The sequence below is a fragment of the Podarcis pityusensis genome (assembly GCF_964106645.2).
Source record: "Podarcis pityusensis genome assembly, chromosome: 16".
NCBI classification, from domain to species: Eukaryota; Metazoa; Chordata; class Lepidosauria; order Squamata; family Lacertidae; genus Podarcis; species Podarcis pityusensis.
In genome coordinates this window covers 34,945,762-34,958,394 of record NC_138041.1, presented here as the reverse complement: position 1 = coordinate 34,958,394, position 12,633 = coordinate 34,945,762, and the positions used below count along the sequence as shown (strand labels likewise).

General features: G+C 43.8%; 1 protein-coding gene across 4 annotated transcripts; it reads left to right on the top strand.

The window, feature by feature from the left end:
• The first annotated feature begins 3,125 nt into the window (after window positions 1-3,125).
• Window positions 3,126-10,992, top strand: RAN (RAN, member RAS oncogene family). Of its 4 annotated transcripts, none has more exons than XM_080985373.1 (7): window positions 3,126-3,347; window positions 4,330-4,378; window positions 7,807-7,891; window positions 8,622-8,747; window positions 9,231-9,418; window positions 10,321-10,491; window positions 10,593-10,992. In XM_080985373.1, exons 2-7 carry the CDS (start codon window positions 4,340-4,342, stop codon window positions 10,635-10,637), a joined length of 654 nt encoding a protein of 217 aa, XP_080841499.1. In that variant the 5' UTR covers window positions 3,126-3,347; window positions 4,330-4,339; the 3' UTR covers window positions 10,638-10,992. The 4 variants fall into 4 exon arrangements, with proteins under 4 accessions (XP_080841499.1, XP_080841498.1, XP_080841500.1 ...); XM_080985372.1 differs by having other exon boundaries at window positions 3,127-3,347; window positions 4,327-4,378; XM_080985374.1 differs by lacking the exon at window positions 3,126-3,347 and adding an exon at window positions 3,630-3,771 and having other exon boundaries at window positions 4,327-4,378.
• The last annotated feature ends 1,641 nt before the right edge of the window (window positions 10,993-12,633 follow it).

Below are 12,633 nucleotides of genomic sequence, written 5' to 3'. Positions count from 1 at the left end.
TGCCAGTTGGGGGAAAAACACTCAGAGGGTCTGAACTAGGTTTGGTGAGTTGTGCAGTCTAGGGAGAGTTCCAAGGGCCAGAGAGAGAGATGCTTGGCAGTTCTCACTCACAAACCCTCCAAGTGTCCCTAATGTCCAGGGACAGCCCCAGATGTACAGAAGTCGCCCCGGTTTCTGATTTGATCTTTCAACATCCCACTTTCCCCTAGAATGTCCCTACTTTTATCAGAGAAATAATGGGAGCATATGGAGTTAAGTGACCTCAGAGCCAAGAAGAGGAGCAACTATACATCCTCTAGAGGACATCTGAAGGCAGCCCTGCATAGGGAAGTTTTTAAATGCATGTTTTATTACATTTTTATGTATGTTGGAAGCTGCCCAGAGTGGCTGAAGCAACCCAGTCAGATGGGCGGAGTGTTATTATTATTGAATAGGATGTCCCTATTTTCATCAGATAAATGTTGGAGGGCATGCTCTCAGCACCCATGTCTCAGGTTCCCTAGCCCCTGGTATAAGGAGAGGCAACATAAAGATCTTGAACTATCTGAAGGCCTGGCCCAATGAAGGTGTTAGTATTTCACGCCTCTGATGCTGCAGATGAAATTGGCATAAATCACATGCCTGTCTGGGAAGAGCGTGGGAACGGAAGACAGTCTTATCTCTTCCGCAGTATGTACTATTTGTACTGCACTTTTGCTTTTACTTGTGCCTGTTCTTCTCTCAGAGCTAGAGAGAGAAGACAGCATGAATCCTTTGAGGGCACGAGTGATAATAATAATAATAATTTATTATTTATACCCCGCCCATGTGGCTTCCCCAGCCACTCTGGGCGGCTTCCAACAAAATATTAAAATACAGTAATGCATCAAACATTAAAAACTTCCCTAAACAGTGACTACCTCTGAAGATGGTGGGCTCCCCTCCCTTGGCTTTTTAAAGAGAGGTTGGATGACCAACTGTCAGGAAGGCCAGACCACCCATGAGGCAAGTGCCCTGGACCGCACAGCAGGTCTAGCCTCCAAGGAATGCATTGCCCGCTGCCGTGCGACACCTGCTCAGCAGCCCCACCAATGCCACCTCTGCAGCAGCCTCAGGAGGTGCTGCTGGTCTCCTCTTACCCTTGTTCCTGATGCAGATCTTGCGTGCGCCATTTTGTGGTTTGCCTTAGGTGCCAAAAGTGGGGCTGGCCCTGACAGTCAGGGATTCTTCAGCTACTATTCCTGCATTGCAGGGGTACAGGCATGGACTAGATGGGGGGTGGGGTCCATTCCAACACTACAATTCACCCGGTATAGCCGTGAGAAAACGTGTTTTGATTCCAATAAACGTTAATTAACGTTTAGCTGTTAAGAGGCATAATGTTTAGTTGTTAAGTGTGGCGTAATCTTTAGCTTTTGGACTAGGACCTTGGACCTTGGAGTGGGTTTGAATGCCCACTCAGCCTTGGGCCAGTCACCATCTCTTAGCCCAGGGGTCAGCAAACTTTTTCAGAAGGGAGCTGGTCCACTGTCCCTCAGACCCTGTGGGGGACCGGACTATATTTTGGAAAAAAATATGAATGAATTCCTATAACCCACAAATAACCCAGAGATGCATTTTAAATAAAAGCACACATTCTACTAATGTAAAAACACCAGGAAGGCCCCACAAATAACCCAGAGATGCATTTTAAATAATAATAATAATAATAATATTTTATTTATACCCCGCCCTTCCCGGTTCAGAAAACTGGGCTCAGGGTGGCTAACAACAAATTTTAAACACTTAATTGTAATACAACATAGAAGCAGCATAAAATACAATATAAAAGCATGAATAACAACAAAATTCAAAGTTCAAAATCAATTTGGGGAAAATCCATCCAATAAACATTAGATAGTCACCAGGGCGAGCTGGCTGAATTAGTCCTACTTGGGCCAGCGAGGAGGCCAGGGGAGAATTAGCTGTGGGGTCCCAGAGCGGGTGATCTTCATAAAAGGGGAGGGGGAGGGAAGAGAAGAGAAGGGAAGGGAAGAAAACATCAGGCTGAATTCAAATTAAAGGCCAGGCAGAATAGCTCTGTCTTACAGGCCTGACGGAAGGAGGTTAAATCATGCAGGGCCCTGGTCTTATGGGACAGAGCATTCCACCAGGTCGGAGCCATCACTGAGAAGGCCCTGGCCCTGGTGGAGGATAGTCTGACTTCCTTAGGGCCTGGGACCTCTAAACTATGCTTATTCATGGACCTTAAGGTCCTCTGCGGGGCAGACCAGGAGAGGTTTAGACCACAGTGCTATCCGTGTCCCCAGAAGGGAAAGAAGAAAGCAAAACTGAGCTCAGAAGCGACAGGACACAATAAAAGGGCACATTCTACTCATGCAAAAACACGCTGTTTCCCAGACCGTCTGGGGGCCGGATTTAGAAGGCAATTGGGCCAGATGCGGCCCCCCGGGGCCTTAGTTTGCCTACCCCTGCCCTACAATCATCATCTGAGGTCCTTCTTTGTGTGCTTCCTTCCAGACTGGCAACATAATTCAGAGGGTAGAAACCTACCTCACAGGTAGGATGAAACGGGGAGGAGAACCATTGGGTTCCTTGTAAGTTAAAGGCGGTCTATAAATGTAATCATAATTTAAAATGCGGCCCACAAAGGACAGGAGCTGCCTATGTGGGAGAAGGCCGGCCCTCCCCTACAGCTCCCCTTCTGAGGTGAGACAGCTGAGGCGACTGGCTCTGCCTCATGGACGGCTCCCGGCCCTGGAAGTGAGTAACAGTAAGAGGCGAGCCGAGCGCAAGAGAGGGTAACTCTGTGGAAAAGACGGAGGGAGGAGGGGTAAGAAGAGGGAGGGGAAAGAAGGAAAACAAGGCTTTCCCGCCACCGTCTCCCACTCGAGGCTCAGCGCTGGGCGGCTTGCCTACTGCGCACGCGCGCCCAGGACAAAAAGTGTACTTCCAGGCTACGGGCGGCCTTCGAGACGGGGCCGCGCATGCGCGTAAGTCCCACGCGACCGACGCGCGGCGCGTTTCAACCCTCTCCCACGTGACAACCCGGCCCCTCCCACGGCGCTCTAGGCTGTTTGCGCCCCGGCGTCCGTTGCGTGCTACCCCCCCCCCCCGACGTCGTCGCGTCTCCCGCCGCGCGCGCGCACGCACGCAGGCCCTCCCTCCCGCCTTTCCCAACCCACCCAGAGCCGAGCCCGCCTTTGCCTCGTTCTTTTTACGGCTATTTGAACCGCCGCGCTTCCGCCATCTTCTTCCTCAGCCGCCCGCCCAGTTTAAACACACACACACGGAAAGAAAGAAAGAAAGAAACCAGAAGAGGAGGCGGCGGAAGCGGGAGAGAAAGAGCGGAGAGACGCATCGAGAAGGTAATGGACGGCGGTTAACGGGGTGGAGGGGAGAGAGAGATCCATGACGAACGAAGCGGCGGCCTCTCCGCGGCGACGGCAACGAGGCCTCCCCGAGGAAGCGGCCTTTGAGGCCTTCGAAGCTCGCGTGGCTCTTGAGGAGAGAGGCCCAGGATTTACCTCACGCCGGCGGTGGGGGGAGGGGAGGGGTCGGGATGCGGCGGCGGCGGCGGCGTGGGGGGGAGGGGAACGGCGGCGGCGGGGACGCGGACGCACGCGCCCCGTCGCGCGCCCGCGTCACAATCCCTCGCGGCCCCTTCCCCTCCTCGCGCCGTTAGTCGGGAGGCGAGGCGCGGAACGGCGGTTTGGAGGGGAGGCCGTTGAGGGAGGGAGAGAGAGAGAGAACCGCATTCCACCCCACCCCCTCACCGGCTCGAGGGCGCGAGTGAGTGCGCGGGGACGCCGGGGGGGGGGGGAGAATGATGGGAGGGTCGTCGCGCGGGGGGAGGGGGAGAAACGAGAGGGAGCCCCCTCCATTCCTTCCGTGTTAAATCCTTACAATATATATATGCGTGCGTATATATGATGCATGCTGGTTTGGGGACGTAGAAAATGGATAAAAGGTAGCGGGCCTTGGATATTTTGGGGGGGGGCACGGGGGGAGTCTTGGATTATATTCTAAAATTTTGTTTCCTCTCTGCCTGACCACGCCATTAGCAATTCTCTCCCCCCCCCTCCCCATTTAATGCAGTTTCTCAATTCTGCTGAGCCATCCTAGGGGGGGATGGGGGGGTGAGAGAGAGAGAGCATGGAGGGCGGGGAAAGAAAGGCGCGCGCGCACACACAAAAAACCCCTTGGCCGCCATTTACTGCTTCCTCCCTGACCCGGATGGAGAGCGAGCCACGCGCCTTTTGGGCGGCGTGGGCAGATGAGCGCAGCACGGGAGTTTTTTCTTTCTTTTCCTTTTTAACCTCAATCGGGCCTTTCTCTGTCTCTCAGTAGACGCAGCAGCATGGCCGCCCCGCAGGGAGAACCGCAAGTGCAGTTTAAGGTAAGGAACGAGGCCGGGACACCCATACTTCTCTTATTTTCTTGCTTTCTCGTTAAAAAAACCCACTTCTTTAAAACGCCTGGATACTAGCTTGGGAGCTTCCTTTGTTAGGCTGATGTTAAAACCCACAAGGATGTTCGTTAGGCTACATGTCTTGTAACCATGGCCGTTTTGTTAGAATTATTTATTTTTTTAAACCCCACTCCTGTTGAGAAGGCTTCTGAGAGCTGCTTGCTTAAGGTCGATATAAACAAAATGGACCTGGTAAATCTTAAAAGTCTCCTAGGTTTGTTTGGGATCGGACATGTGGGAGATGCAATTCTGCATGCTTACTTAGAAAAAGGTCAATTGGATTTAATTCTCATTTAAGTGTGTATAGGATTGGAGGCTTGGGTGTCTGTCTTTGTTTCCATAGGTTTTGATTACATTATTTATTCAAGAGAGGACTTGATGCTCAACTTTTCTGCCAGGGCTGTACAAATTACAATTTGATTAAGTTACAATTAAAATGTGGGGACATATTTAAATAGGTATATTTGGGACTTTTTATATTTTTTTGCATTTTACAGTGAGCCATATACAGTAAATTGTGTTGTATGCTTTCAATAGCAATTCCTGTGCTTCCTTCAGTGCTTTTTGTGGCATAATGTGTGACTTGTGCAATTTCTGATGTCACATGTTCAATTAAAAAAACTACTTTCCACTTATGCTTCTACAGCTGAGTTATCTGTAAGCCTTTAAAAGTAGAGATCCAAGGGCAGTATAGTCTCAGATGCATGAAGTACTATCTTGCCTTTTGGTTGGATTAATAGCTCAGTCAGGGAAGTGATTGTACAAATTTGTACAGATCACTACATTTCATATCTTGGAAAAAGTATGGCCATCCAACACCTCACAAGTAGACTTTTTTCACACACCCGCTCCCCCCAAAAAAACACATTTATTTGAATGTTACAATACATTTTCAATCAATATATCCCCTTCACAGACACCTCTGTAATGATGGTGACGTTAAAATATGCTGTTGTTCAGTAAAAGAGAAAAAGTGAGACCAGATCTCAAAGGTATCTTTTTTTGGAGATACCTTTAATTAGTCACTGATGATTTGTGAGGTGTTCTGATAAAGCAAAGTTCCAGGTGTTATTAACCCAAGCCTCTCTTGGTACAGCATTTTAGAAGTTTCCTTCCATCGTTGAGCAATAACAAGTAGATCCGAAAGGACTCTCCCTCTTCTCCCCCCAGGGCCCCCTAATTTGCTCTAGAGCAGAAGTTCCCAAATTCTGACCCACCGATTACTAGTGGTCCCTGAGCTTTGTTCAGGTGTTACATGGTGCGTTTTCAAAATACAATTAAAAACCATACAACACCTAGCACAGTATGACAATTGTTACAGCAGGCAGAAAATCCTTAAGTGGTCTGCGAACACCCATAAATCAGTCACATTGGTTAAAAATTATTTAGGTTAAAATAATTTATCACCCTTTGCGGTTTTTGCAGACTCTCATAGATAGATGCTTAAAAGTGTAAATTAATTTTTATTCCTCTACTAGTCCAACTAGTTTATGCAGTATATAGGCACTAGGCTGAATGTAAGCCATGTACATTTTCCTTTGAATTAAATCCTAGAAGTCCAGCACCTATGGTATTACCTTCCTCTTCTATCCCAGGCAATGTGCAAAAAGAACATTTTGTCATCTGTTTGGTTGTCTACTCATCTTGAAGATGGGTAGGTTATAGATTTTAAGCCTGGTTGAAGTGGCATTGGTTATGGTTATGAACATATTACATGGCAGCTACATGCCACTTACTCTGAATTAGTCCTATAAAGTCTGGTAGAATGGACATGTGCCAGTGTGTAGATGTTTTGTGGGATTAACCTATAAAGCCTTAAATGGCTCAGGACCACAATACCTCAAGGACTACATCTCCCAATAAGAACTGACCTGGACTAGGTGGCAATGTGAGAATGGGCCTTTTCTACAGGGGCTGCCTGCTTGTGGAATGCTCTCCCCAGGAGGCTCGCTTGGTGCTTTACTTACATATCTTTAGGTACCAAATGAAAATGTGGGAACCTTTCATATGTGGTGGTCGTGCCCCAAAATGAAAAAATTCTGGGACACAATCTACGAGGAAATGAAAAAATTACTAAAAATCACATTTCACAAAAACCCAGAATCATTCCTTCTTGGGATTCTAACTGACAATATCCCAAAAGAAAGATTAAAATTATTTTTCTATTCACTGACGGCGGCTAGGGTACTAATAGCCAAGTAGTGGAAGGGTGGCCATATACCAACTAGAGAAGATTGGCTACAGAAGCTGAGCGAGTACTTGGAACTTGCTAAGTTGACTGAAGCCTTAAGGAACAAGTCAAATAAAATAGTCCAGAAGGAATAGGAATGCCTAAATACCTACCTATCGAGTCACAGTTCAACAACCAAGATTTGGTTGTGTTTAGAATAAACCTGTAAGTAGGAAAATGTCTCCTTATACCAAGATGAGAAATATATTGAAATACAGAGAAATTGCTTTAGTTATAAGAAATGAACCACCATGAAGTCAATGGAAGTAAAAAAAACCCAAAATTATGATAAAAAGAGATTCACCCCATAAGGGTCAGCATCTCGGTAGAGAAATGACATTCTGGGCTGTCTATTAAAGTTACATTGTATTATACTTATGTTCTTACTTTTTGCGTTTGCTCTGTTTTCTTTGTCTTTTTTTCTGTCTTTTTTCTGTTTCTTTTCTTTTTTTGTATTCAATTGAAATGTTTTCATACTTTGTTTCATTTATATTTGCATAACAATTCAATAAAAAAAATAAGAAAAGAAAAAGAAAATGTTCTTCTTCAGCCAGGCCTTTGACTGATAAAAACAATCTATGACCTTTTAAATGTGTTTGTGGAAAGGAGGTTATTGGGGTTTTTTTTTTTTACTATGTTATGTATTTTGTGTTTTCATTTTGAATCTTTATGTTGTATACCACTGATCTTTGAATGAAGGGCAGTATATAAATTTAATAATGAAATGAAATAAGCTCTTGGCTGCAGTTGATGCAGTGTATTTGAGTTTTAAAGTGGTTTAATGTAAGTTAGCTATCTTAAACCCAGTACTTGATACATTTGTTTTACATTCTTTATTTCTAGTAGCTCAAGGTGCCATATTTGGTTCCCCCTAATTACCCCCACCCACCCTCCACAACAATCCTTTGTGGAAAGTTAGGTTGTGAGAGAATTACTGGCCTAAGGCCAGCCAGTTAACTTCATGGCTATGTGGGGATTTGAACTAGGATTTCCCCAGCCCTGGCCTAAAACTCTAACCTCTATACCTGTCTAGTTGGAGAAATACTTCCATTGTTGGTAGAAGTTAACCTAGGATGTAGTTGCAGTACAAAAGTATCTTGAATTCTTTAAATTTGTATTTCAACAGCTTGTTTTGGTTGGTGACGGTGGTACTGGTAAAACAACATTTGTAAAACGTCACTTGACTGGTGAATTTGAGAAGAAGTATGTAGGTATGTCAGATGTCTTCCTTATTCTATTATGCTGCTATATTAGTGATATGTAATCCTTTACCTATGTACCTTTTACTTATGTAAAATAACTTTGGTCGCTTTTTTTTTGCAAAGTAGATTTCAGTAAAATAAAGTGGTAATGTGTTTTTTGTAACTAAAAGTTTTTTTGAGCATTTACAGTTGTGTGACTTAACACTATAAGTTAAGGGGGCATCTGAATTTGTAACACAAATGGATTTTTTCTCCTTTGTCAGCTGATTGATGTTGGAAGAGGGGAGGGCGGTAGGAAAAATAAATTGGTTCTAGGGAAAAGAATGTACCTGATCATGCAATGAAAAATGTGAAGCTGTAGATCAGGGCTGATGAACCTAATACTGGACTGCAAGTTGCATCAGCCCCAGCCTGGAAGTAGAGCCCAGCAACTTCTGGAGAACCTCAGGTTTCTCCATCCCTTATTTAAATGGAGGCCTTTAAAGGCAGCATCACAGGCATCTTAGATCTTTTGTTGACAAGATAAAAAACATCCCATTGTTTTGGGCAAGTGGTTTATGATGGTCAGTCTTATTAAACAGATGAAGGTGAATAACTCTTACGTAAGTGAAGGATCATATTTTCCTCATGTTTTGTCACACTTGCTGATAGCCTACAGGTCAATATTTCAATTAGAATATTCACTCATATTCTACACTTATACATGCAATGTTCCAACAGAGATTTTATGTAATTGCAGCTACTCTGGGTGTTGAAGTTCATCCTCTGGTGTTCCACACTAACAGAGGTCCTATTAAATTTAATGTATGGGACACAGCTGGACAGGAGAAATTTGGAGGTCTGCGAGATGGCTACTACATCCAAGGTAAGTTGTACAGCTATTTTGACTGATTAACTGCTCAAAGCACATTTTTGCTACCTGACCAGAGTGTGAAATGTCTGTAATTTAATTGCAGCAACCTCTAGTTTTAATTTGGCTTTTTGAAGGGCATCTGCCAATGTAATCACTGGCAGCTGCTTGTGAAGGCTTGGTCTGCACCAATGTGTTATAAACATGTTTTAGATTATCACAGTTGTGCAGGACTTTCATTGGAAGACATCAGATAGTAACTAAATCAACTTAAGCAGTGTTTTTTTGCCATCTTCATGCCTTATTTTGAAATGTTGGGTTGTGGGCTCTTTAATCATAAAAATACAGCTGCTAAGATTAGTTTTTGAGGTAACACATCAAAGGTTGGCGGGTCTGTTAAAGGAGCATGTATAAAATAGTAGATTTTGAGTTTGGATAGCTGTACATTGTGTGAGTTTGATCACTGTTAATTAACTACAAATTGTTTCAACTTTTTAGCTCAATGTGCCATCATAATGTTTGATGTAACATCAAGAGTTACATACAAGAACGTACCCAACTGGCATAGAGATCTGGTACGGGTGTGTGAGAATATCCCCATAGTTTTGTGTGGCAACAAAGTGGATATCAAGGACAGGAAAGTCAAAGCAAAGTCGATTGTCTTTCACAGGAAGAAGAACCTGCAGGTAAGATAAAGTTCTCTTGCTAAAGATAATAGTTAAGATGGGAAGACAAAAGCAGTAGGGTGGTGTGTCAGTTGTTTTGGGAAGAAGTAAAGGAGCCACATCCTCTGTAATTTTGGTTTCGTAGTTCACATTACATTTTTCAACTGCTTGCTTTAGAAAAATTTAGATAATGAAGTCTACTTCTAAATTCCTTCTGATGATTAGTATGTAAAAGGCTATGTTTAAAGGAATGTTCATTGGAAGATAATTCTACTTTTGTCAACTAGTTGCATCAAGGTCATCTCAAGACTCCACAGCTGGGTGTATGTTTATGCACACAGATACGATGAGGGAAATTGTACCACATGGACACAGAAAATCATTGGGACTAAAAGCATTGTACCATACATGAATGTCTGCAAGAGGGCTGCAACATTCAGAATGGAATTAAGTGGTAATTAGGGCTGGGCTATGTCAGCTTTTCATCATTGTGATGTATCGCCAGTCAAACATTACGATACAGTGGTACATCACCATGTTGAAAAGCAGAGGTAGGAACAAGCTACAGCCTATGTGTGCCAGGTGCTGGCAGCAGAGGGAGTCAGGTGCAGGCAGGCACATCCACGCTACACCGCCAGGTGAAAGTGCCATTACACTCTGGCCCACAAACCCAGGCCTAGTTGTGATAGTGCACAAGTCTTCTGAGGTTCTGTGCAATGTTAATTTTCCACCTTGTAGTGGGAGAGAAATCATTGGGCTTATTTGCCCATTGAGGAAAACTCTTCATGAATCTGCAGGGCTTGTGCCACAGTTAAACAGTTTGTGTTTTAAGCTGCCACAGGACTTTGTTTCTGCAACAACATATGGACACTGTGATTCCCCTCTGGTTTGTTTCTAAATGCGCAATCTCTCTTTTCCTCCAGTACTACGATATTTCAGCCAAGAGTAACTATAATTTTGAGAAACCCTTTCTTTGGCTGGCAAGAAAGCTAATTGGAGATCCCAACTTGGAATTCGTTGCCATGCCTGCTCTTGCACCACCAGAGGTCGTTATGGATCCAGCATTGGCAGCACAGTATGAGCAAGATTTACAGGTAAATGAGCTCATAAAAGGACTTGAGATCGTGATCTGCTTGTTGTTGCCATTGACTTTAGAATGTTACTAAACTGGTTTTCCCTCTCCCCCCCATTCCAGATTGCTCAGACCACTGCACTGCCAGATGAAGATGATGATCTGTGAGGGAGTGAAGCTGGAGCCCAGCGTCAGAAGTCTAGTTTTATAGGCAACTGTCCTGTGATGTCAGTGGTGCAGCGTGTTTGCCACTTTATTATTCTAGCTGAGCAGAACATGTGCTTTAATCTTTGAAATGCTGAAAGAGAGAATGGGCTTTGGAGTGAATGTGGCAGTTAAAAAAAATTCCTTCATTTTGGACCTGCATATTTAGCTGTTTTGGACTGCAATTTACTCCCCATTTTGAGTTTCGAATCTGACTGCTGCAGTCGCATCACAGTATTCAGTGGTAAATCTTGTTTGTTACTGTCATTCCCATTCCTTTTTCTTTAGACCATAATAAAGTTGTATTTCAAATATCCAAGCAAGTGACTCTTCATGAATTTAAGAATAGTTACTCAGAGTCCTCAAAGCTTCAACCAAATTGGGGCAGAGTAAAAACACTTTTAACCCTAAACAGGTCAAGTGCTCTGGCTAGCAGTCAGAATAAATTCACATTCTGGAAAAGCTGCCATACATGGATTTAAGACAATTGGATTGCATTGGGGTTGAATTGAAATTGTAGCATTGGGCCTAATCAGTTAGGTCTGCCTTTTGGAGATTTGTCCATAGCACTGTAAAGGCATGCAGTAGGAAACAGTTTCGTCACTTGCTCATCTGTTTCCCCCACTGGGCTGCAGATAGGCAATACTGTACTATATATTTGAAGCAGCATTTTTTAACAAATTAACTGAAAGCAAGTTTTATGGGACTTTATTCCAGTTCACTTTCCTTTGTACAAGTTAGGAGAGGCTGGCCAAATAAAGTGTAATACTAAAGCATTATAAAGTGCTGTGCATGTTAACCAGTTGTGTAGTGTGTGGGCAGTTTTCATTGTTGTGTGCTGGGAAGGTGGGGCGGTAACCATTTACTCTGCCACAGTGTATATGGAAGCTTCCCTTCAGACACTAAGTGCCTATGGAAGTTTGCTTTCCAGGTCATAGAGTTGTGTCAGGTGAGCAAAGGGCTTACCTCTCTAGCATTGCACTTCTGAATAAAATTCCACCCTGCATAGAAGCTATTCACAATTTTTCAAATGTCCATGGTGTTTTGCTAGCTACTTGGTTTCTGTGCTGGTGAGGCTGGGCCCAAAGCAAGAAAAATCATGGGAAGGAGAAACGCTGGAAAAAGGAAACGCCAGTGTTTAGGTTCTTAAATTTTTATAAACCATGTCATGAGAAAGATCCTATTTTGGCAATAAATACAATAAAAGGAGAGCATGTAGAATGAACACTGCAACAAAGATTTCAGAAGACTAAATATTCTGGCTGTATGCTAATGTGATTCCAAAGTACATGGTGTAGATAATACCAGTTCTTGAGCTAGGGAGTTTCAACAGAAAGTATTCAACCAACCTACCTAATTCAAAGTAGATCCATTGAAATTAATGGACCTATCTTAGTCATGTTGAGTAATTAGAGTAGCTCTACTCTTGCATCTCAGCCATACTCTGTTCGCACAATTGGTGTGGTGCAGGGTTTTAGTGTTATAGTTGCTACTAAATAAGCTATAGCCTTCCAAGCTGCCAAAATCGTATCTCCGGATAATCTTAGGCACGATCTTAGAATGTATGTATGGAAGAGGTTCTGTCAGTTGGCCCAGATCCTTAGAAATTCAACTTAAAACAGATCTATTGAAATGTAGTGAAATAAATTGTAACTAAATCCTTGGACTTAAATGAGGAAGTCTTCTTTCTGGCTTGCAGCGTTTGATAAGAGTAGGTCTGCTTTAACAAAAACACTGGGATGCTAGGGGCTGTGCATCTGCTTGCCACCCCCTATCATTCCCACCATATTGACCCACTAGATCTTTCCCTTCCCACTCCATGCAACTACTTTAGCTTTTTACCTCCCCAACTCCCATTTCTGAAACTTCTGTTTCACAGTCCCACTGCAACTGGTTTAAGCACCTCCCCTATGTCACAAACTCTCCTTTTGTGCACCCCTTTGCACACAAACAACCTATA